Source organism: Lolium perenne, chromosome 2, assembly GCF_019359855.2.
Source record: "Lolium perenne isolate Kyuss_39 chromosome 2, Kyuss_2.0, whole genome shotgun sequence".
NCBI classification, from domain to species: Eukaryota; Viridiplantae; Streptophyta; class Magnoliopsida; order Poales; family Poaceae; genus Lolium; species Lolium perenne.
This window is the reverse complement of record NC_067245.2, coordinates 254,648,068-254,674,600: the sequence shown is the minus strand read 5'-3', so window position 1 is coordinate 254,674,600 and position 26,533 is coordinate 254,648,068. Positions and strand designations below refer to the sequence as shown.

Sequence of the window (26,533 nt, the reverse complement as noted above, 5' to 3'; positions counted from 1 at the left end):
CATATTTATGTGGCACTCCTTCCAACCTTTCTTACACAAACCATGGCTAACCGAATCCTCGGGTGCCTGCCAACAATCTCATACCATGAAGGAGTGCCTTTTTATTTTAGTTTTATTATGATGATGACACTCCCCCCAACCTTTGCTTACACAAGCCATGGCTAACCGAATCCTTCGGGTGCCGTCCATCAATCACAAACCATGGAGGAGTGTCTATTTAAGTTAATTAATTTGGGACTGGGAATCCCATTGCCAGCTCTTTTTGCAAAATTATTGGATAAGCGGATGTGCCACTAGTCCATGTGAGAGTCTGTCAAAAGTAAATGACAAGGTTGAAAGCTAAACACCACATACTTCCTCATGAGCTATAAAACATTAACACAAATTGAGAAGCATTTTGAATTGTTTAAAGGTGGCACTCAAGCAATTTACTTTGGAATGGCAGGAAATACCACATAGTAGGTAGGTATGGTGGACACAATTGGCATAGTGGTTGGCTCAAGGATTTTGGATGCATGAGAAGTATTCCCTCTTGATACAAGGCTTAGGCTAGCAAGGTTGTTTGAAGCAAACACAAGTATGAACCGGTACAGCAAAACTTACATAAGAACATATTGCAAGCATTATAATACTCTACACTGTCTTCCTTGTTGCTCAAACACTTTTACCAGAAAATATCTAGACCTTAAGAGAGATCAATTATGCAAACCAATTTTAACAAGCTTTACGGTAGTTCTCCACTAATAGGTTTAAACTACATGCAAAAACTTATGATCTACTTGAGAGCTCAAAACAATTGCCAAGTATCAAATTATCCAAGACATATGAGGCATTTTCTTTTCCCAACCAAATAAAGATAAATATTGTAGCTTCCAACTTTTATTCATTGAACATTAAAAGTAAAATGAAGAACAAGTGTTCATATGAAAAAGCAGAGCGTGTATCTCTCCCAAACAAGGATTGCTAGGATCCAAATTTATTCAAACATAAACAAAACGAAAAATGAACACACAGACGCTCCAAGTAAAGCACATATGATGTGACTGAATAAAAATATAGTTTCAGGGGAGGAACCTGATAAGTTGATGAAGAAGGGGATGCCTTGGGCATCCCCAAGCTTAGACGCTTGAGTCTTCTTGAAATATGCAGGGATGAACCACGGGGGCATCCTCAAGCTTAGACTTTTCACTCTTCTTGATCATATATCATCCTCCTCTCTTGACCCTTGAAAACTTCCTTCACAACAAACTTCTCATAAACTTCATTAGAGGGGTTAGTACTCAAAAAATTTGAATCCACCTTGGTCCTGTAGTGGCACATTGCAAGAACTCTATAAAACATTAGCTACAGCTCTCTATGTCTAGAAAAGCTCGCTTAAAGTCCACAAGAGACAATGCAAAAAACAGAGACAGAATCTGCCAAAACAGAACAGCCAGTAAAGACGAATTTTAATAAAATACTTCCGTTGCTCAAATTAGAAAACTCAAAACTAATGAAAGTTGCGTACATATCTGAGGAACACGCACGTAAATTGGCATATTTTTCTGATTTTTCTACAGAGAAAACAGCCCAGATTCGTGACAGATAGAAATCTGTTTCTGCGCAGAAATCCAAATCTAGTATCAACCTTCGATTAGAGGCTTCACTTGGCACAACAAAACACAAAACTAAGATAAGGAGAGGTTGCTACAGTAGTAAACAACTTCCAAGACACAAATATAAAACAAAGTACTGTAGCAAAATAACACATGGGTTATCTCCCAAGAAGTTCTTTCTTTATAGCCGTTAAGATGGGCTCAGCAGTTTTAATGATGCACTCGCAAGAAATAGTGTTTGAAGCAAAAGAGAGCATCAAGAGGCAAATTCAAAACACATTTAAGCCTAACATGCTTCCTATGCATAGGAATCTTGTAAATAAACAAGTTCATTAAAAGCAAAGTAACAAGCATAGGAAGATAGAACAAGTGTAACTTCAAAATTTTAAGCACATAGAGAGGTGTTTTAGTACCATGCAAATTTCTACAACCATATTTTCCTCTCTCATAATAATTTTCAGTAGCTTCATGAACAAATTCAACAATATAACTATCACATGCAGCATACTTTTCATGATCCACAAACATATAATTTTTATCAAGTTCAAGAATAGTGGAATTAAAGCTTTCAAACTTTCTTTTATTAATAATATAACAAGGTAGTTGATCAATCTCAAGAGATATGGGACACATAGATAAGGTTAAATCCTCTCCAATCCCATTTTCATTAGTAGTACAATTAATATTATCAAGTAACATAGGACCATCATCTAGAGCTTTATCATAAACATTTACCAAGCAAAATTCTTTAGTACCATGCATTTCGACATCAGGCACAAACAAAGCATTATCATAAGATTTATCAAAGTAGCATGGATTATCATATATAACAGTAGCATAATTATTCTCACAAGTTTTACTTATAGGTACTATTTCAAGAGAATCCACAGGAACATAACATTCAACCTCTTTCGGCAAGCATGGAGGACAATCAAATAGTGTAAGAGATGAAGAGTTACTCTCATTAGAAGGTTGGCATGGGTAGCTAATCCATTCTTCCTCCTTTTGTTCGTCGCTCTCCTCTTCTTTTTCATCCAATGAGCTTTCAGGTTCATCAATTTCCTCCTCTTTTTCATCCAATGAGCTTTGAGGTTTATCAGTTTCTTCTTCCACCGGTTCCTGCAAATTGTGAGTGCATTCTTGTGCATTAATGTGTCTCTCTTTATAATCAAGGATATAAGGATTATCACCGAAGCATTCTATGCAACAATTAAGGATAGAAGAGACATAATCTTTAAGGTCCTTACAAACAACACAAGTTTCATAATTCTCAACCATGAAGGATTCGATCTCAGAGGCTCCCATAAACACGACAAATTGTTCTACCTCTTCGAACCCATAATGAATATAGCAATTCCGATTATAGTTCTTAATTAAAAATTCCTCACTAAAGCCACATTGAAATTTAAGATGTTTAGTATCCTGTTGAGAGCAACAGTTTATATCATGGCGTTTAAGCAAGATTTTAGCAATTGTATTCACTTTTTCTATCATAGCACTCATTACTTCACCAGCTCTTGATTTCCTATAATTATTATAACATTCTATGAGCTCCAAGTAGGTTGTAGGTTCTCCCATAACAGCAGTTTTTAATTTTTCGATTTTTCAAATTTTTATGGATTTTTGGGTATATGAGGAAAATAAAACAAAACTGAAATAAACTAGACAAAAGTAAACTAAGCAAAGTAATACTAGACAGAAATAAACTAAGCACAAGTAAACTAGGAAAAAGTAAACTAAGTAAAACAAAATAAAATAAAACAGAGAGAGAGGTAGAGTGTACTCCCCAGGTGAACTTATGAGTAGAGCTATGCCTCCCCGGCAACGGCGCCAGAAAACAGTCTTGATAACCCACAAGTATAGGGGATCGCAATAGTCTTCGAGGGTAGTATAACCCAAATTTATTGATTCGACACAAGGGGAGGTAAAGAATACTTATAAGCCTTAACAACTGAGTTGTCAATTCATTTGCACACTGAAAAGCACTAGCAACAGGGGTGATGTGAAAGTAGCAGTAATATGAGAGCAGTAGTAACAGTAACACAGCAGCAGTAATAGCAATATGAGAGCAATGGCACCGGAAGATAGTTGATACTACTTCCAATGACATATAGAACGAGTATATAATGATGAGAGATGGACCGGGGTTCCCAGCGATCTACACTAGTGGTAACTCTCCAATAAGTGACAAGTGTTGGGTGAACAAATTACAGTTGGGCAATTGATAGGAATCAAAGCATTAAGCTAGAACATCAAGATTATTAATCATGTAGGCATGTTTTCCAATATAGTCGTACGTGCTCGCAATGAGAAACTTGCACAACATCTTTTGTCCTACCAGCCGGTGGCAGCCGGGCCTCAAGGGAAACTACTGGATATTAAGGTACTCCTTTTAATAGAGTACCGGAGCAAAGCATTAACACTCCATGAAAACATGTGATCCTCACATCACTACCATCCCCTCCGGTTGTCCCGATTCTTGCCACTTCGGGGCCTTTGGTTCCGGACAGTGACATGTGCATACAACTTGTAGATACAATCTAAGCAATAATTATAGAGCTCAAATCTAAGATCATGCCACTCGGGCCCTAGTGACAAGCATTAAGCATAACAAGATTGCAGCAACAATAACTTCACAAACTTTATAGATAGACTAATCATAATGTATCATCCATCGGATCCCAACAAACACAACACCGATTACATCAGATGAATCTCAATCATGTAAGGCAGCTCATGAGACCATTGTATTGAAGTACATGGGGGAGAGTATACCGACATAGCTACTGCTAGAACCCGTAGTCCATGGGGGAACTACTCACGGAGCATGGCGGTGGCGGTGGCGTTGATGGAGATGGCTTCCGGGGGCACTTCCCCGTTCCGGCAGGGTGCCGGAACAGAGTTCTGTCCCCCGAATTGGAGTTTCGCGACGGTGGCGGCGCCCCTGGAGTCTTTCTGGAGTTTCGTCAATTGGTCCGGTGTTTTTAGGTCGAAAGGGATTTTATAGGTGAAGAGGCGGCGCAGGGGGGCACCTGGGGGCGCCACACCCTAGGCCGGCGCGGCCAGGGTCTGGCCCGCGCCGCCATGTGGTGTGGTGGCCCCCTGGCCCCTCTCCGACTCTTCTTCGGTGTTCTGGAGCCTTCCGGGAAAAATAGGAGGTTTGGCGTTGATTTCGTCCAATTCCGAGAATATTGCCCGAACAGCCTTTCTCGGAACCAAAAACAGCAGAAAACAGAACCGGCACCTATGGCATCTCGTTAATAGGTTAGTTCCGGAAAATGCATGAAATCATCATAAAGTGCAAGCAAAACATGTAAGTATTGTCATAAAACAAGCATGGAACGACAGAAATTATGGATACGTCGGGGACGTATCACCTACATTGATACCTGGGACAGTGACAGAAAGTTCTAAGGTTGTGTTGTGCTGTTGCCACTAGGGATAAAACATTGATGCTATGTCTAAGGATGTAGTTGTTGATTATATTACGCACCATACTTAATGCAATTGTCTGTTGCTTTGCAACTTAATACTGGAGGGGGTTCGGATGATAACCTGAAGGTGGACTTTTTAGGCATAGATGCAGTTGGATGGCGGTCTATGTACTTTGTCGTAATGCCCAATTAAATCTCACTATACTCATCATAATATGTATGTGCATGGTCATGCCCTCTTTATTTGTCAATTGCCCAACTGTAATTTGTTCACCCAACATGCTGTTTATCTTATGGGAGAGACACCTCTAGTGAACTGTGGACCCCGGTCCAATTCTCTATACTGAAATACAATCTACTGCAATATTTGTTCTACTGTTTTCTGCAAACAATCATCTTCCACACAATACGGTTAATCCTTTGTTACAGCAAGCCGGTGAGATTGACAACCTCACTGTTTCGTTGGGGCAAAGTACTTTGGTTGTGTTGTGCAGGTTCCACGTTGGCGCCGGAATCTCTGGTGTTGCGCCGCACTACATCCCGCCGCCATCAACCTTCAACGTGCTTCTTGGCTCCTCCTGGTTCGATAAACCTTGGTTTCTTTCTGAGGAAAAACTTGCTGCTGTGCGCATCATACCTTCCTCTTGGGGTTCCCAACGAACGTGTGAGTTACACGCCATCACACGGCAATATCGTTTTTTCCCGTAGCGAACATTGCTAAGCATAAACGGGCAGGAGCTTTTGTCACCATGACAAGCCGATCCGGCATTTTCTCTTGGAGTGTAACTTGGCTTGAAAAGTCTGAGCCATCGTCAGTCTGTGAGACGTTTTCTGATAATTGGTTACAACTAGTTTTTAAAAACAAATTAGATATGGTTAGAACAATTAAGTGGTATATTTCATTATTTCTCATATCCTGGTTAGGGCACAGACTCTTTGGCTATGCTAGAATGATGTGATCTTTTACAAAAGAAAATTTCTTCTCTTCTAGCGAAATGTGTCTTTGGCTCTTGGGCACCAGTGCTCCTGCTATTTAAAAAATTCGAAAATCATATATATTTTTTTAAAAAAATCTAAAAATAAATCCAGAATTAGTAAATGACATAACCTACAAGCGTGTAAAATTTTAATATGAAATTATTTATATTGTAGTCTACACAAAAAGACAAAATCTGTTGAAATTTGGAGATTTGAAATACGCATGCCCAGATCTGCACGTTGTCATTTTTGTGTAGCACAGAATATTATGTATTTGAAATTGAAATTTTGCACATTTATGGAATAATTCATTGGCTACACCATGAATTTTTTTATAATTTTTTTGAAATACATAAATGTGTTTCTAATTTTTTTTAAATAGCAGGAGCACTGATGCCCAGGAGCTAAAAATCTCTGTCCCGCAAAAGTCCTTTTAGATCATGGGCACGAGTGCTCTCATTGTATTAAAAAAATGAAAATTATATTTATATATTTCAAAAAAATTATGTAACAATAACGTATAAAATCTCAATTCCAAATGTTTTGTTTTATGGGCTACACAAAAATGAAAAATTCTGATTTTTTTTGGAGATTTGAATCACTATACTCAGATCCACATATTTGTTATATTTGTGCAGCCCAAAATACACATTATTTCCAGTAGAAAATTTAGACGTTTGTGGGATACAATAGTGAATACATCATGACTTATTTTCAGATTTTTCTAAAACTCAGAAATATGATTTTTAATTACTTTTCTAAAAAAGGATCACTGATGCTCATGTGTATAAAATCTCTCGTGTTATATACTGCTATACACACATGCTTTGCTTCAGTGATCAGAACACATGGAGTAGCTTATGGCAGCATGCACCCAATTGGAGCGAGCGGACGAAGAGATTTTTTCTTTGTGCTAGGTACGAACGGTAAGTTGTCGTATCGCATGTTCGCGTTGATTCGATGATTGAGTCGACAATTCTTTTTTCTCGCAAAAGAACTAGGCTTCCTCTAAATCGGCACGAAAATTGGCATCATTTTCTCCGGTTTCAAGCAAAGTCAAATTGGGCTGCCAAGGGTTATCCGATTACATCTGTCTATCTTTTTTTTTTGAACAGGGATAGGGGATAGGGTCCGAAGATCCTAGAAGCTGCTATTAACGAAGCGGTGATTACATATTACAGAAAAACCCTACAGCTAAGGGGGATTCTGGATAAGGACAGAGCTTTTACAGAAAGGACCCCAGGAAAAATATGAAAAAAGCAATCAGGTCCTCCAAGCTCTACACAACATCTGATGGAGCTCGCCGTCGAAGTGCTCCGCCACAGAACGGACACCGGCGCCGGGGACGAACCACTTGGTCCAGCGTCGTGGCAGGAGCGGTAGATCTTCCCCTTGGACTTCTTGGCCTCCGGGAAGTAGAGGATGAGGAGGGTCGCCTTTCGACCATAAGATGCAGAGGCAAGGCGGTGGAACCCGCCGGCTTTAGTCCTCTGCTGAAGAACTCCTGAAAGGAGAGCGTGGAGGCTCTCCGGCGCAGTCGCAGCTTCATAGCACCTCTTGGGCAGAGGCTGGCTTCTGCAGGCATGAGACGCAACACCTGCAGCAACTCCCTCCTCGCCACCACGGCAGGCCAGGGAGAAGTAGAGCAAATGACTTCTCAACACCGAGCCAATCCAGCGTAGATAAGACCTCCTGGAAGCAGATGAAGTGGTGACGCCGTGGCTGTGCTCCTCATCGCCTCCACGGCCGGCCAGGAGCTTGACGACGACGTTGTTCTCCGACACGCGCGCTCCCCGCCTCCAAGGCCGGCCAGGAAAATACACCGCCCGCCGCTTCCGCTCCGCAACAGGTGGTACACCGCCGCTTTATTATTGAAGGAAGCGTCAGCCCCCTGCTTCCCTCTCCCCTCCGACCACCGGAGAAGAAGAAGATAGAAGAAGGACCCTACAACAGGCGAGATCCAGGCGGACAGATCTCCTCCTCCGCCTCCACTACCGGGCATCAAGCCCCCTACCGGCAAACTGCCGCTAACCCTACCTAAGCTATATACTCCGGCGCCTCCCCTCCACCCATCTCCATCGGCGTCGCCGGCGAGATCGGCTTCGGGTCGGCCCGCCCTTTAGGGTTCTCTCTGCTTATTTCCTAGACCCCTATGTAATTCTTTGTATCTCTTAGGGTCTTCTTGTACTCTAGTTTTTATAGCAGCTTTGTCGGGTTTTCACCCGAAAGAATTTCAAAAAAAAAGTAAGGGGGAAATGAGCGGTCACATCCACTACAGGAATGTGGCGATATGCCGAGGGCCAGGAACCCTCGGCATAGCCTGCTTTGGCCGTCGGCGTAGGCTATGCCGAGAGCCACCCTCGGCGTAGCTCCTCGGCGTATAACTCCCTCGGCAAAGCCACTATCGTCGTCGGTGTAGCCCGGCCCTCGGCGTAGCACGCTACGCCGACGGCAAAACCCTCGGCATAGATTTTAAAAAAATTCAAATTTCCTTTTTTCAAAAAAAATTCAAAAAAAAATTCGAAAAAAAAATATTTTTTCTATATGCCGACGGCAAAACACTAGGCATAGACTTTTAAAATTTTTAAAATTTTAATTTCTTTTACACCATTTTTTCTTTTCTTTTTCTTTTTTTCTTTTTTTTACTTGTTTATCTTTCACCCAATACATATTTAACTCTAAGTACACTTAATCTTAGGTAAAATTACAATCATGGTTAAACTTTCCAGTCGGTCACCCATCCTCACACTACTCCAGGCTCAGCACGCTTAACTTCTTGGTTCCATTCGGATGAGCTTCCATTAAAGAATTGACACCTCTTGCTGATAATAATAGCATATCAACCCTATTAACCCTTGAACCGAGATGCACACCTCTTTATTTTTGAATCCAAAACAATTACTTAAGTAGACAACAATGAATATATAAGTAATAATAATATTGAATTCAAATAACAATAAAATGATTTTATTTCTTGGTCATTTTTCTATTTAATATTTAATATGGAATAATTAATACCTTTAAATCGAAAAATCGAAATTCCACAAATAATATGTCTAAATCGATCAGAAAAATGAGAGGAATCTAAATATAACATCCATATCATCATTTGAACCTAAAAATTAGAGGAATCCAAATATAACGCCCAATTTGCCATGTGGCCAAAACGGCTCCCTCGGGAGATGCGAAATGGCTGTATCGGGCGCGCTGGTGCACCGTTCGCCAACACGCTAAACAGAAAAAAATTAGCACAAAAAGTGATGTGTTATCGACCTAAAAACATTTTTTGCGGAATTTATTGAGCGACGAAAGTGTACCCCTAGTTCAAATCCGGTCAGTTTCTAGCGGATTCGGTGGGACACCGCAGGAAGCTGCAGGGATTCCCAGATAGCTAGCGCGTACATATGGCATGTGATATGTGGTGCGGAGGCGGTGTCCTACCACTACGCGGAGGTCTCGCGCAATACTAAAATGCACCCCATGTAGCTGCTTCACAAAAAAAATCCGTTTTCGCACCCCGAAAATGAAAAAACCATCGCCCATGGGTCGGATTGGAAATCCGCTCCCGGGGCCTTGATTCCCATCCCAGGGACCACGCACGTGCCAAATATGGCCTCGTTCCGACAAACTATGCGGTGTCAAGGGCCGTTTCCTACTCATTTGGCCTAAAAGCCATAGAACTCCGGACGTGATAGCCCTGTTTGTGAAGGGTTTTCCAAAATAATTATCGTATCCTAATTCTGACTTTTGGAGTGGTTATTAGGACACATAAAATGACACCATGCGGCTGCGCGGGATTTTCGGACTTCGTTTAAATTGCCATTTGGCCAAAACGGACCCCCACGAAGATGCGGTATGGCCGTACCGGACGCGCTGGTGCACCCGTTTACCATCGCGCTGAACGGAAAAAATTTCGCACATAAAGTGATGTGTCATAGACCTAAAAACATTTTCGCCGGAATTTATTGAGCGACGAAAAGTGTAGCCCTAGTTCAAATCCGGTCACTTTCCAGCGGATTCGGCGGGACACCGCAGGAAGCCGCATGGATTCCCAGATAGCTAGCGCGCACATATGATATGTGATATGTGGTGCGAATACGGTGTCCTACCACTATGCGGAGGTCTCGCGCAATACTAAAATGCGCCCCATGTAGTTACTTCACAGAAAAAACCATTTTGGCACCCCGAAAATGAAAAAACCATCGCCCCCACGTCGGATTGGAAATCCGCTCCCGGGGCCTTGCTTCCCATCTCAGGGACTACGCACGTGCCAAATATGGCCTCGTTCCGACAAACTATGCGGTATCACTGGCCGTTTCCTACTCATTTGCCCTAAAAGCCATAGAACTACGGACGTGATAGCCCTGTTTGTGAAGGGTTTTCCAAAATAATTGCCGTATCCTAATTCCGACTTTTGGAGTAGTTACTAGGACACATAAAATGACGCCATGCGGCTCCGCGGGATTTTCTGACTTCGTTTAAATTGCCATTTGGCCAAAACGGCCCCCCACGGAGATGCGGTATGGCCGTACCGGGCGCGCTGGTGCACCCGTTTGTCATCGCGCTAAACGGAAAATAATTCGCACATAAAGTGATGTGTCATAGACCTAATAACATTTTTCCCGGAATTTATTGAGCGACGAAAAGTGTAGCCCTAGTTCAAATCCGATCACTTTCCAACGGATTCGGCGGGACACCGTAGGAAGCCGCATGGATTCCCAGATAGCTAGCGCGCACATATGGCATGTGATATGTGGTGCGAAGGCGGTGTCCTACCACTACGCAGAGGTCTCGCGCAATACTAAAATACGCTCCATGTAGTTACTTCACAAAAAAAACCCGTTTTGACACCCCGAAAATGAAAAAACCATTGCCCATGGGTCGGATTGGAAATCCGCTCCCGGGGCCTTGCTTCCCATCCCAGGGACTACGCACGTGCCAAATATGGCCTCGTTCCGACAAATTATGCGGTGTCACGGGCCGTTTCTTACTCATTTGCCCTAAAAGCCATAGAACTCCGGACTTAATAGTCCTGTTCGTAAGGGTTTTCTAAAATAATTGCCGTATCCCAATTCCATCTTTTGGAGTGGTTACTAGGACACGTAAAATGATGCCATGCGGCTTCGCGAGATTTTCTGACTTCGTTTAAATTGTCATCTGGCTAAAACGGGAACCGGAGGACATATAAGAAAGTGATTGAATTGTTTCTATATTAAAATGGTACTGTACATGATTCAAATATGCATGATTTTGACATAAACGGATAGAGGATGTTTTTCTGAACATTTTGATACCTCATACGCATTTTTCTGACATCATATGAATTAATTATGATTTTTAGGAATTAGACAAATTTAGGTGGCCGTCGGCGTAGCCCTGTCTACGCCTAGGGCCAAGTATATGCCGAGGGCTGCCCTCGGCGTAGACTTCGCTACACCGACGGCAACGATACGCCGAGGGTCGACGGACTGGCTGGCCGTGCCGGGCCATACACCGACGGCCCCGACATTTGGTCGTCGGCCTACGCCACGGCCGTCGGCGTATGTCGCCATTCCTGTAGTGATCTGTCTATCTTGCTACTAGTAGTAGTTTGCTACTGTACAAACCTGGCATGTTGTGTAGATAGTCCAAGGGTGAGTTCAAGCCGTTTTCGCCGGTCCGAGCAGCATAAACAGGTGCTGAAAACGCAGGCCACATCGTACACAATAGCTGACTCGAAATCAAACGTTCAGATATTACTCAACCATTCAGGAACAGCTACTCCAGTTTTCTAGTGTGGTTTCCCTAGTTTTTGGTTATCTACTAATCCTCCATGTGAACTGAGATTCTGAATCCACGGAATTCAGCCAAGCGTGCGCGCATGCGTCCAGCGTGTGAAAGCAGCAGAATATGAAATTTTAGGCACACACAGACGTAAGGTGCGCATCTCCACACTGACAGCGAAGGATCAATGGATGATTGCGTTGACGCATCTCTAACGGCTGCAAAGATCCCCTTGATTCTTGATTCTAGTGCCAAGGCTTTGAACAACCTCCACTGCAAACCCACACGATCGGCACTCTAGCGGGTTAGCCTGGCAGGATCTCGGCGACAAGAAGATGAGATGATACTCTATAAAATTCGCCTGAACTGATTGAGTAGTCCTACCGGTATCTCGGCGACAAGGGTAGTATAAATTATATACCGTATAATTCGCTGGAGCTGGTTGCCGGCGACGGGACGACGGCTCACGGCCGGAAATGCGCAGTAATTTCCATATCCTGGTTATGACGCTACGCTTCAGCACGGCTGTCCAGTGTGAATATTGTGCACTCGATACGCCTACAGAATGGCCCGGCCGCTAGGGTCATTATCCGCCTCTCCGGCCACAAACTACGAGTCAAAATCAAAACCGTCGAGCCTACGGTCACGCCATCGTTGTCCTGACCGGCCGTTCCTATCAACCGAGTTAATTAGGAGTACAATCAATCACAACCAGATAACAAGATAATCCAATCAACAAACGCAGAAGACCCCAAGCAAATGAGGAATTACATCCTAGGCTTAAAATTTCCGCCGAACCTCACCCGAGTGGAAAAGCCCGTGCTATAACTCTCGCGGCGGTGGACAATTCCTGTTCAGCTAGATTTAATTTCCAAAGAAAACCACAACTCAAACTGATTCTACATATTTCGTTCAATTTTTCAAAGAAAATTCTCAAAGAGGACAGCTCCAAGCTAGTTGGTAAAATGGTAAGGGGTGCCTAGTCTCTCACTTGGGTCATTTCACGCTAAATGTAATAAGTTTCACCCATATTCTAGGCTTACCAAGCAGAGAGGATAATAGTAAGCTCTCACGTAGTCAAACCATCTACATTATCATGCCATGTAGACTCGGGCACCCTTTCCGCTTCATCTAGTTGATCCCCCGCCCTCGATTGCATGCCTCCTTTCATGGTCATGTGGTCCACCGAAACCCGATTCCTACTACAAGCATACCTGGCATATCTCTCCTTCATATGCACGCTCATCGCTACCACCAAGACCCATTTCATTGCTTAACGCCTCCTTCTACCATCTTATGGTCCCGTTAGCAATAGAGGCTCTCCCCCAACAGTTGCGCCATAATATAAATAGGGGGGAGGAAGGCTCTCCCTGATCCGATTAACATTGCATTCAGACACATCCACAGTCGTGCAATAATGAGGATCATAGGCTTCAATGGCGTAAGCGGTGAGGGTACTCTCTAGTATTGTCACCGTCTCAGGATTATCCAGAAGCATTGTGTCAAACTTGAACACCACCGTACCAACAATCATTATCTTATAGATAGGCAGTGAGCTTGAAGCCGCACACCATCGCATATTGAGTGGAGACAAGGAAAACATGAGGGTAGACAGCCCGCAAGGTTGTTCGAGGAGAGGTCCAAGGTGTGCAAAGTTGAATCTTGGCAACAAGGAGGTAACAAGAGAGGTGGTGTTGGGGTCAAAAGAGCTCGACGTTAGAACGGCGATGGAAAAGGTGTGAACTACATTAGGATCTAAGATACAAGTAATTGAACCTTGTCCATGTGGTCATCAGGATGAGGACAAAGAGTGCAAGCAACAAGAGCGACACAGTGGCACATGTTGTTAACACCGCCGATTGGGAGGTCAAGAATGGTGAGGAAGTTAATGGTGTGTTATGGGGAAATAAGTAAAGGAGAATTCCGACTCCTTATGGTGTGGTGATGATGTGAAGGCTACCAATTAGTGTAACACTTTGTGTTACCATGAGGTATGCTGGAAGAGTTACATGAGACAAAGAAGAGCTAGGGATGGGGATATGTAGAGGCTGACTCATGGGCCGGGCCCCAAGTTTGTCTCACAACATTGATCATGTGACTATCAATTTGAGAGGTGACAAGTGGGTTTGTTTTGGCAGATTTGTTGTCCAATGATCAAAAGGGACATGCTTTTTTTCTTCTATGTTTATTTTTAGGTTGGTTTTTGCTGTTGACCATTATCCCTAAAATGATTATTTATTTGAATAAAAATAATCCAAGAGTTTGTGATAAATTGAAATAAGGTCCGTAAAATTGTGGCCCCGAAAGCGGAGATGAAGCTTGTTTCGAGTAACACCGCCGATTGGGAGGTCAAACATGGTGAGGAAGTCAATGGTGTTGTGATCAACAAAAAAGAGCAAGAGGGGGGTCGTGTGGTGTTGTGGTGCAAATATGGAGGAATTGGTGCAACACTTTGTGTCACCATAAGAGATGGGGGAGATGAGGGTGCGTAGAGGCATACTCATGGGTTGGCCCCCCAAGTTTATCTCGACACATTGTTCGTGTGACTATCAATTTGAGCGATGACGAGTGGGTCCATTATGTTAGTCAAACGATCGAAAGGGTCCGGTTTCTTTTTTCTGTTTTTGTTTTTCTTTGTTGACCACTAGCCCTAAAATGGTGGTTCTTTGAGTAAAAAGTCCAAGAGTTCGTGACAAACTTAGATTAGGTCCCTAAAATTGTGGCATCGAGTCCTGTATATAAGTCAAGGTATGGGCAGGCCTGGCCACCTTAAGCCAGAAGAAGAAAAGGCAGCGTCCGTGGTCCCCGCTCTTGCCCACCTGCAGGCTGCAGCCACACCGAGCAGTCGACCACATGGCCCAAGAGACCACCGGCTCGAATGGGGCGGCGGCGGCCGACGTGGAGATGGTGGAGGCCAACGAGCTCCGGCGGCGGAGCAAGCCAGGCGACCGCGCGCGCCGCGACGGAGAGGGCGCCGTCCCCGCGGAGGAGGAGGAGGCGGCGGTGTCGGTGGAGCGGGCGTTCGCGGACCAGCGCGTGCCGTCATGGCGGGAGCAGCTGACGGTGCGCGCCTTCGTGGTGAGCTTCTTCCTGGCCGTCATGTTCAGCGTCATCGTGATGAAGCTCAACCTCACCATCGGCGTCATCCCCTCGCTCAACGTCTCCGCCGGCCTCCTCAGCTTCTTCTTCGTCCGCCTCTGGACGGGCGCCCTCGACAAGGTCGGCCTCCTCAGGCAGCCCTTCACCCGCCAGGAGAACACCGTCATCCAGACCTGCGTCGTCGCCGCCTACGGCATCGCCTTCAGCGGTAATTCTAATTCACTTTTCTTTCCATGTGCGGTTTGTCCACTGTCCTCGTCTTAATTTCTCCTGCAGTCAACAAATTAATACAGTACTAAAAAAATAGTACTGTGTTAATTAGAGAAATTTTGTGACGCCCAGATTCCATGCGGACCCTTAATTTCGTATTTATTATCCAATGGCTAATGATATTTTTACCTCCTATAATACGAGGCGAGGCCATAAAAATAGTACTGTACTGTGCCTAAAATGGAAATAAATAATAGTCATCAATGTAAATAATACTCCAATGGAAATAAATAATAGTCATCAATGTAAATAATACTCCAATGGAGTAGTAGTATACTGTCAGCCTGTCACAATGCGTTCAAAACTAATTAATGGTGTTTCCATCTTTGAATTGGTCTAGTACTTTCATTCCGTACTCCCCTCGCTGGAATTAACTGTTGCAGATTTGTAGATATGCATATATAGTAGATAAATCTGTAAAAATTAATTTCGGCCAGAGGGAGTACTACTAATTAATGCAGTATATTTAGTTTATAAATGTATATTTTGTAAATAAAGTATTCATTTCACAAGTATACCTAAAAAATGTCTAATTCACAATCTGTTTGAACAAATGTGTTCATAGAAATACACCGCATAATAAGACCAATGCTAGATACATCAATGTTTTATTTTACAATGATTTTTTTTTTCTCTTTTCGCTTCATTTCCATGGTCATTTAATTTACCAATTTCTTGTATTTGTCTTTTTTTTGTCCCACTAAGATCCTATTAGATGTTAGTTTTTTTTTAATAAGCTTATATTCAAGTATATATGATGAAAAAAAAAGTTCACACAATCTTGCAAACAATGTACATAGCGTGTGGCAAGAAAAGAAATGGGCCCTCTAGAAGGCATGCGTGACAACTTGGTAGGGTAGAAAGATATAATTGCATTTATTTAGACCATTTCTTCCTCATATTTCTTTCAGGCGGCTTTGGTAACTATCTATTGGCCATGAGCGATAGAATCGCTTCGCAATCAACAGAGGCAAATGATCCTCAAAATATCAAAAATCCACAGCTTTTATGGATAATTGGTTTCCTGCTCGTGGTCAGCTTCATTGGACTCTTTGGCCTTGTGCCACTGAGAAAGGTTAAATTACTCTTTATTCTAATATTTTCTGAAGGGGTCGTGTATATATCATTTTAACTAAAATAGCACTTTACTTCAGACTATGATCATTGACTACAAGCTGACCTATCCAAGTGGCACTGCAACTGCCTACCTCATAAACGGCTTCCATACACCCCATGGTGCCAAGATTGCAGGGTGAACACTGCAATCATTAAAATTTCTATGTTAATCAACAATCAACAATCAACGCAATGAGTATATAATTTTGATATGGTCAATGTCATTCTACAGGAAGCAAGTAAAGAAACTGGGCCAATTCTTCGGTCTCAGCTTCTTTTGGGGATTCTTTCAGTGGTTCTACACAGCAACCGATAGTTGTGGATTCCAGAAATTCCCATCATTAGGGCTGCAAGCTTTCAACAACAGGTATATATTGCACACTCCAAGGCCTCCTCCCATCAAATTTCTATCATCCGACTTCTGAATTTGATGCTACGTCTATATATACAGAGTAGCTCCCTTTCAACATTCTCCTTAATCGAACTTCTTTTTGCAAGGTTTTACTTTGACTTCTCTCCTACCTATGTTGGAGTTGCAATGATTTGCCCGCATATTGTCAACGTATCTGTTCTCCTGGGAGCCATTCTGTCATGGGGAATAATGTGGCCTCTTATAGCCAAGAAAAGAGGTGACTGGTTCTCTGCTGAACTCGCAGATGGTAATCTCCACGGAATGCAAGGTTACCGGGTAAGAAAAAGCACTTTCCTTAAAGGCTTTGTTATCTTTTCTGCAACTAATTCCAATTGGTATTACAGGTCTTCATTGCCATTGCTGTGATTCTTGGTGATGGCCTGTACAATTTTCTCAAGATGCTCTTCCTTACAGTTCGCTCATTAAGATCTCAACTCAAGAAGAGTAACGCTAGTACACTACCAGTGTCAGATGATGAAACAGGTAACAGTGTTGCACCTATCTCATATGATGAGGAGCGGCGCACTGAACTCTTTCTCAAAGATCAAATCCCCTGGTACATTGCATATGGAGGCTATGCTGTTGTTGCTGCCATATCTATTGGCACTGTCCCGCAGATATTCCCTCAGCTGAAGTGGTACCAAATCTTGGTAGCCTATATCGTAGCACCGGTACTTGCCTTCTGCAATGCCTATGGAGCTGGCCTCACTGATTGGTCTCTTGTCACAACTTACGGAAAGCTCGCAATCTTTGCTTTCGGTGCATGGACAGGTGCTTCACATGGGGGTGTTCTTGCGGGCCTGGCTGCCTGCGGTGTGATGATGAACATCGTGTCTACTGCTTCTGATCTAATGCAGGACTTCAAAACAGGATACCTGACACTGGCCTCGCCAAGGTCAATGTTCATCAGCCAAGTCATAGGCACTGCAATGGGCTGTGTGATTGCTCCTTGCGTATTCTGGCTTTTCTACAAGGCATTTGATAATGTCGGCATCAGTGGCAGCGAGTACCCTGCACCAAATGCGGCCATCTTCCGCAGCATTGCGATACTAGGTGTCGACGGCTTCTCGTCCCTACCAAAGAACTGCCTGACTCTTTGCGCCATATTCTTCGCTGCAGCGGTTGCCATAAACTTGATAAGAGACCTGGTGCCTAAGAAGGTATCTGGATTCATACCGATCCCGATGGCTATGGCAATACCATTCTATCTTGGAGCATATTTCGCGATCGATATGTTCGTCGGGACAGTGATCCTTTTCATCTGGCAAAAGCTGGACAGAGCCAACGCAGACACATTCGCACCTGCAGTTGCTTCCGGCATGATTTGTGGTGATGGATTGTGGGTTCTGCCGCAGTCGGTTCTTGCTCTTGCCAAGGTGAACCCTCCTATCTGCATGAAATTTCTGTCGAGGGGGGTGAACGACAAGGTAGATGCTTTCATTTCAACATTATAGTAGAATATTCTTGGACAGTGGAGTTGCGGTTATGAATCAAAGATTCGGATTGATTGTGAATTATCTAGTTCTTCAGGATAAGCCAGTGTGTCAGTTCAATTAGATAACCAGAACTATGTATAAAGAGATGAATGTCAAGTGTGTTAGTTTATTTTCTGTGGTGCGTGTATAAACAGTGGGGTATGAGTTCAGGAAGGCTACCAATCAATTGTAATCTGAAAAAATGTTATGAGTTGTTCGGTGTTGATCCTAGTGTTATTCACAGCTTCGCTTGGAGTGTTGCATTTACTGGAGAGAACCACACTCATACTAAGTACTAGTTTCCAGCTTCATTAGTAATACTCATTAGTCATTACTAGTATAATATGATATTGCAGTTTGGATCAGGTAAAATCGGTTCAAGATTAAACAAAGAAGAAGATGAGTGCTGACCCCGTTTGGACGCATCTGCCATTCGTCATGTCAATTATCGCTATCTTTTGTGCCGCTTAACTCCTCTGGGTGTGGATATTCCGTCAAACACCTTGCGTGCGCCATCTCCATCTCCACTTGCGTCATCTGGGGTCAAGGCGTACCTCAAGCACGACTGCGTTGAATATTCCTCAGATTCCCCGATCAATCTTTACACCCTGGACAGAGAACGACGAAAAAATATCAAGATTGCTAAGCACGAATTAGCCTTAGCCTAGATATTGACCGGATTTGCACTAAACAGTTGCGGGATGCCGTGATGCATTGACACCCGGGATCGACCCTCTGCGTGAACGAGGGCAGTTCCATGGACTGTGCGATGGCATAGTAGTAGAACAAGACCAAGATTGTGCGTGGACCCGTGCATGGAAGCCATGAGTATATTCACTTGGTTTCATTCTTATGGCTCTATTGTCGATTTGTTCACGTATTTTTTCCTATCGGTATTAGCATGAAGACGCCAAAGCCTATTGTACCGATCACAACTTTGAAACCGTCTCGGTTCTCCGGGACAGACATACTTTGAAGGAAGAGGATTCCCTAACATAGCCAACTATGCCAATGAAACACTGCCATGTGTGGACTATCAGACTTAGTGTTTATCGGTCAGCCACCAAAAGTCAGGGCATGGCAGGAATAGGCACGTCATAGTATCCATGTCCTACTTTGAAACGTGTCGATGATGGATTGCTGCGAGCGATCGACATTAGTAAGTCTAGGTTTTCGGGTTCCAACATTCAAAGGAATAACCGCTCAACAAGTTCCTTCGTGGTTCTGGTTGAGATTGTTGAAGTCGAAGTGGAATTTGAGCCCTCTAACTCTACGGTTGGAAAGCTTGATATCATGTGTGATGCCAATCATTTTCGGGCACGTATCAATTCATTTTCTTTGTCACTATATTCATTTTTGTGAATTTAGTTCCTTTTAATACTTTATATTTTTATTCCAGCTAATCCATTGATCATTTGTTACTCTTTTCTGCTATCTACCTGCTGAGTACGAACTCACTCTTCCTTCCTCCAATAATTTTTTGATGGAGTGCCATTAACGTGAGATTGTAAAAACATGTAAGAACATGCAACATTATCATTATTTGAGAAGTATAGACTATCCGTGTGGGAAAGTCCAAATAATTTTTTATTCATGTTAAGTTAATTTTATTTTTTATAAAATATATAAATAAGCTTCTCATCTCGATGTGTTTTGGCATATGCGAGTATATGCTCCATTTATTTTGAAATACATGTTACACATATTTTGAAATTTTTTAAAATTGAAAATAAAAATTTGTACGTGCTACATGCTCACAAAGTTGTTTCATGAAAAATCGAACTATCGTCTGACGTGTGTAAAAAATAAAAAATTCAATGCTAAAAATAAGGTTTTTCATAAGATAATTTTTCTCTTTTTTACATAGATCACAAAAAATATTAGTTTCTCGCGAAACATGACGAACACACTTATTGTAGGGATTCGTAGCATAGAAAACAAAAAAATTCCTACCGCGAGAACGCAATCCAAACCAAGATGCAATCTAGAAGACGGTAGCAACGAGGGGATGAACGAGACTAACCCTTGAAGATTTCCAAAGCCTACGAGATTAGATCTCGTTGTTGCATAAGATGATCACTTGCCGCTTTCAAAAGCGCGTAGAAGATCTTGACGGTGCCACAATCGAGCAGCACCTCCGTACTCGGTCACACGTTCGGTGTTGATGAAGACGACGTCCTTCTCCCCGTTCCAGCGGGCAGCGGAAGTAATAGATCCTCCTCGGAATCCCGGCAGCACGACGGCGTGGTGGCGGTGGTGGTGGAGAACTCCAACAGGGCTTCGCATATGCGCTGCGGGAGTTGTATGTGGAGGAGGGGTGCTAGGGTTTGGGGAGAGAGGGGGTGTAGGGCGCCGACCACTTGGGGGCTGCGGCCTAGATGGCTTTGGTGTGGCCGGCCCCTCCCCTTGGCTCCTCATTATATAGGTGGAAGACCCCAAGAGTTGTAGTCCAAGTCTTCGAATAAGACCCCAACAACAAAACCTCCCAAAAGTGGGAAACCTACTCAAGGAGGGAGTCCTACCCAAGGTGGGACTCCCACCTTTCCTTGAGGTGGGGTGGCCGGCCACCTATGGTGGAGTCCACCTGGGACTCCACCTCTTAGGGTTGGCCGGCCATGCCAGGTGGAGTCCCTTCGGGACTCCGCCTTCCATAGTGATTTCTTCCGAACTGTTCTAGAACCTTCTAGAACCTTCCATAAAAGCACCGGATCATTTTCAAACTTATAAAATGACTTCCTACATATTAATCTTATTCTCCGGACCATTCCGGAACTCCTCGTGATGTCCTGGATCCCATCCGAGACTCCGAACAAAACTTCGAACTCCATTCCATATTCCATATCTACTTAAACGACATCAAACCTTAAGTGTGTCACCCTACGGTTCGCGAACTATGTAGACATGGTTGAGACCTCTCTCCGAACAATAACCAATAGCGGGATCTGGAGATCCATAATGGCTCCTACATATTCAACGATGACTTAGTGATCAAATGAACCATTCACATACGATACCGATTCCCTTTGTCACGCGATATTTTACTTGTCCGAGGTTTGATCATCGGTATCTCTATACCTTGTTCAACCTCGTCTCCTGACAAGTACTTTTTACTCGTACCGTGGTATGTGGTCTCTTATGAACCATTCATATGCTTGCAAGCTAATTAGACGACATTCCACCGAGAGGGCCCAGAGTATATCTATCTGTCATCGGGATGGACAAATCCCACTGTTGATCCATATGCCTCAACTCATACTTTCCAGATACTTAATCTCACCTTTATAACCACCCATTTACGCAGTGACGTTTGATGTAATCAAAGTACCCTTCCGGTATAAGTGATTTACATGATCTCATGGTCGAAAGGACTAGGTAACTATGTATCGAAAGCTTATAGCAAATAACTTAATGACGTGATCTTATGCTACGCTTAATTGGGTGTGTCCATTACATCATTCACATAATGACATAACCTTGTTATTAATAACATCCACTGTTCATGATCATGAAACTATGATCATCTATTAATCAACAAGCTAGTTATACAAGAAGCTTACTAGGGACTCCTTGTTATTTACATAACACACATGTATTAATGTTTCGGTTAATACAATTATAGCATGGTATATAAACATTTATCATAAACACAAAGATATATAATAACTACTTTATTATTGCCTCTTGGGCATATCTCCAACAGTCCCCCACTTGCACTAGAGTCAATAATCTAGATTACATTGTAAGGTACCTAACACCCATGGCATTCTGGTGTTGGTCATGCTTTGCCCTAGGGAGAGCTTTAGTCAACGGATCTGCTACATTCAGATCAGTGTGTACTTTGCAAATCTTTACTTCTCCATCTTCGATGTACTCGCGAATCGAATGATAACGCAGCTTGATATGCTTCAGCCTCTTGTGTGACCTTGGTTTTTGTGCATTGGCGATGGCACCCATGTTGTCACAATAGATGACTAGTGGGTCCAATGCACTAGGAACCACACCAAGCTCAACAATGAACCTTTTCATCCATACCGCTTCTGATGAAGCCTCTGAAGCCGCTATGTATTCCGATTCTGTTGAAGACTTCGCCACCGTGCACTGCTTCGAGCTTGACCAACTTACTGCAGCACCATTCAATATAAACACGTACCCAGACTGAGACTTAGAGTCATCAGGATCAGTGTTCCAACTTGCATCGGTGTAACTGGTTACAACGAGCTCTTGGTCACCTCCATAACAAAGAAACATATCCTTAGTTCTTTTCAAGTACTTTAGGATATTCTTGACCGTTGTCCAGTGTTCCATTCCTGGATCACTTTGATATCTGCTAGTCAAACTAACAACATGTGCTATATCCGGTCTAGTACATAGCATGGCATACATGATAGAGCCTACTGCCGAGGCATAGGGGATCTGATTCATCCTTTCTCTTTCTTTTGCCGTAGCCGGACCTTGAGTTTTACTCAAGACCTTACCTGGCTACATACGTAAGAACCCTTTCTTACTTTCGTCCATTCTAAACTTCTTTAGAATCTTGTCCAGGTATGTACTCTGTGAAAGCCCTATTAGGCGTTGACACGCGTACAGCACGCGGCCGTTGGGAACCCCAAGTGGAAGGTGTGATGCGTACAGCAGTAAGTTTCCCTCAGTAAGAAACTAAGGTTTATCGAACCAGTTGGAGTCAAGAAGCACGTTGAAGGTTGATGGCGGCGAAGTGTAGTGCGGCGCAACACCAGAGATTCCGACGCCAACGTGAAACCTGCACAACACAACCAAATTACTTTGCCCCAACGTGACAGTGAGGTTGTCAATCTCACCGGTCTTGCTGTAACAAAGGATTAGATGTATAGTGTGGATGATGATTGTTTGCAGAAAACAGTAGAACAAGTATTGCAGCAGATTGTATTCGATGTAAAGAATGGACCGGGGTCCACAGTTCACTAGTGGTGTCTCTCCCATAAGAATAAGTATGATGGGTGAACAAATTACAGTTGGGCAATTGACAAATAAAGAGGGCATGACCATGCACATACATGTTATGATGAGTATTGTGAGATTTAATTGGGCATTACGACAAAGTACATAGACCGCTATCCAGCATGCATCTATGCCTAAAAAGTCCACCTTCAGGTTATCATCCGAACCCCTTCCAGTATTAAGTTGTAAACAACAGACAATTGCATTAAGTATGGTGCGTAATGTAATCAACACGTACATCCTTAGACATAGCATCGATGTTTTATCCCTAGTGGCAACAACACATCCACAACCTTAGAACTTTCTGTCACGATCCCAGATTTAATGGAGGCATGAACCCACTATCGAGCATAAATACTCCCTCTTGGAGTTACAAGCAAAAACTTGGCCAGAGCCTCTACTAGCAACGGGGAGCATGGAAGATCATAAACAACACATGGATAATAGATTGATAATCAACATAACATAACATTCACTATTCATCGGATCCCAACAAACACAACATATAACATTACAGATAGATGATCTTGATCATGTTAGGCAGCTCACAAGATCCAACAATGACGCACAATTAGGAGAAGACGACCATCTAGCTACTGCTATGGACCCATAGTCCAGGGGTAGACTACTCACACATCACTCCGGAGGCGACCATGGCGGTGAAGAGTCCTCCGGGAGATGATTCCCCTCTCCGGCAGGGTGCCGGAGGCGATCTCCTGAATCCCCCGAGATGGGATTGGCGGCGACGGCGTCTCTGGAAGGTTTTCCGTATCGTGGCTCTCGGTACTGGAGTTATTATCGACGAAGGCTTAAGTAGGCGGAGGAGATAGGTTTAGGGGCGACGTGAGGGGCCCACACAGCAGGGCCGCGCGGCCAGGGGGTGGGCCACGCCGCCCTGGCGTGTCGCCGCCTCGTCGCCCCACTTCGTTTCCTCTCCGGACTTCTGGAAGCTTCGTGGAAAAATAAGATCCTGTGCGTTGATTTTGTCCAATTCCGAGAATATTTCCTTACTAGGATTTCTGAAACCAAAAACAGCAGAAAACAGCAACTGGCTCTTCGGCATCTTGTTAATAGGTTAGTGCCAGAAAATGCATAAATATGACATAAAGTATGCATAAAACATGTAGGTATCATCAATAAAGTGGCATGGAACATAAGAAATTATCGATACGTTGGAGACGTATCAGCATCCCCAAGCTTAGTTCATGCTCGTCCCGAGTAGGTAAACGATAACAAAGATAATTTCTGAAGTGACATGCCATCATAATCTTGATCAATACTATTGTAAGCACATGTAATGAATGCAGCGATTCGAAGCAATGGTAATGTAATGAGTAAACAAATGAATCATATTGCAAAGACTTTTCATGAATAGTACTTTCAAGACAAGCATCAATAAGTCTTGCATAAGAGTTAACTCATAAAGCAATAAATTCATAGTAAAGGCATTGAAGCAACACAAAGGAAGATTAAGTTTCAGCGATTGCTTTCAACTTGTAACATGTATATCTCATGGATATTGTCAACATAAAGTAATATAACAAGTGCAATATGCAAGTATGTAGGAATCAATGCACAGTTCACACAAGTGTTTGCTTCTTGAGGTGGAGATAGATAGGTGAACTGACTCAACAATAAAAGTAAAAGAATGACCCTTCGCAGAGGGAAGCATTGATTGCTATGTTTGTGCTAGAGCTTTGGTTTTGAAAACAAGAAACAATTTTGTCAACGGTAGTAATAAAGCATATGCATCATGTAAATTATATCCTACAAGTTGCAAGCCTCATGCATAGTATACTAATAGTGCCCGCACCTTGTCCTAATTAGCTCGGATTACCTGGATTATCATCGCAATACATACGTTTTAACCAAGTGTCACAAAGGGGTACCTCTATGCCGCCTGTACAAAGGTCTAAGGAGAAAGCTCGCATTGGATTTCTCGCTTTTGATTATTCTCAACTTAGACATCCATACCGGGACAACATAGACCACAGATAATGGACTCCTCTTTAATGCATAAGTATTTAGCAACAATTAATGTTCTCATACGAGATTGAGGATATTTATCCAAAACTGAAACTTCCACCATGAATCATGGCTTTAGTTAGCGGCCCAATGTTCTTCTCTAACAGTATGCATGCTCTAACCATTCAACTCATGGTAAATCGCCCTTACTTCAGACAAGACGGACATGCATAGCAACTCACATGATATTCAACAAAGTGTAGTTGATGGCGTCCCCAGGAACATGGTTATCGCTCAACAAGCAACTTAATAAGAGATAAAGTGCATAAGTACATATTCAATACTACAATAGTTTTTAGGCTATTTGTCCCATGAGCTATATATTGCAAAGATGAAGAATAAAAATTTTAAAGGTAGCACTCAAGCAATTTACTTTGGAATGGCGGAGAAATACCATGTAGTAGGTAGGTATGGTGGACACAAATGGCATAGTGGTTGGCTCAAGGATTTTGGATGCATGAGAAGTATTCCCTCTCGATATAAGGCTTAGGCTAGCAAGGTTATTTGAAACAAACACAAGTATGAACCGGTGCAGCAAAACTCACATAAAAGACATATTGTAAACATTATAAGACTCTACACCGTCTTCCTTGTTGTTCGACCCTTACTAGAAATTATCTAGACCTTAGAGAGACCAATTATGCAAACCAAATTTTAGCAAGCTCTATGTATTTCTTCACTAATAGGTGCAAAGTATATGATGCAAGAGTTTAAACATGAGCACAACAATTGCCAAGTATCACATTATCCAACTTATTATTCCAATTACTACATGTAGCATTTCCCGTTTCCAACCATATAACAATTTAACGAAGCAGATCAACCTTCGCCATGAACATTATGAGTAAAGCCTAAGGACATATTTGTCCATATGCAACAGCGGAGCGTGTCTCTCTCCCACACAATGAATGCTAGGATCCACTTTATTCAAACAAAACAAAACAAAAACAAACAGACGCTCCAAGCAAAGTGCATAAGATGTGATGGAATAAAAATATAGTTTCACTAGAGGAACCTGATAATGTTGTCGATGAAGAAGGGGATGCCTTGGGCATCCCCAAGCTTAGACGCTTGAGTCTTCTTGAAATATGCAGGGGTGAACCACCGGGGCATCCCCAAGCTTAGAGCTTTCACTCTCCTTGATCATATTGTGTCATCCTCCTCTCTTGATCCTTGAAAACTTCCTCCACACCAAACTTAAAACAACTCATTAGAGGGTTAGTGCATAATCAAAATTCACATGTTCAGAGGTGCCATAATCATTCTTAACACTTCTGGACATTGCACAAAGCTACTGAAAGTTAATGGAATAGAAAAATCCATCAAGCATAGCAAAACAGGCAATGCGAAATAAAAGGCAGAATCTGTCAAAACAGAACAGTCCGTAAA

The 26,533-nt window shown here is 42.9% G+C and overlaps 1 protein-coding gene across 1 annotated transcript; it reads left to right on the top strand.

The window, feature by feature from the left end:
• Nucleotides 1-14,524: 14,524 nt before the first annotated feature.
• Nucleotides 14,525-18,385, top strand: LOC127335646 (probable metal-nicotianamine transporter YSL13). Its single transcript, XM_051362368.2, has 6 exons — nt 14,525-15,077; nt 16,051-16,214; nt 16,294-16,391; nt 16,488-16,622; nt 16,754-16,943; nt 17,012-18,385. Exons 1-6 carry the CDS (start codon nt 14,624-14,626, stop codon nt 18,119-18,121), a joined length of 2,151 nt encoding a protein of 716 aa, XP_051218328.1. The 5' UTR covers nt 14,525-14,623; the 3' UTR covers nt 18,122-18,385.
• Nucleotides 18,386-26,533: the final 8,148 nt, after the last annotated feature.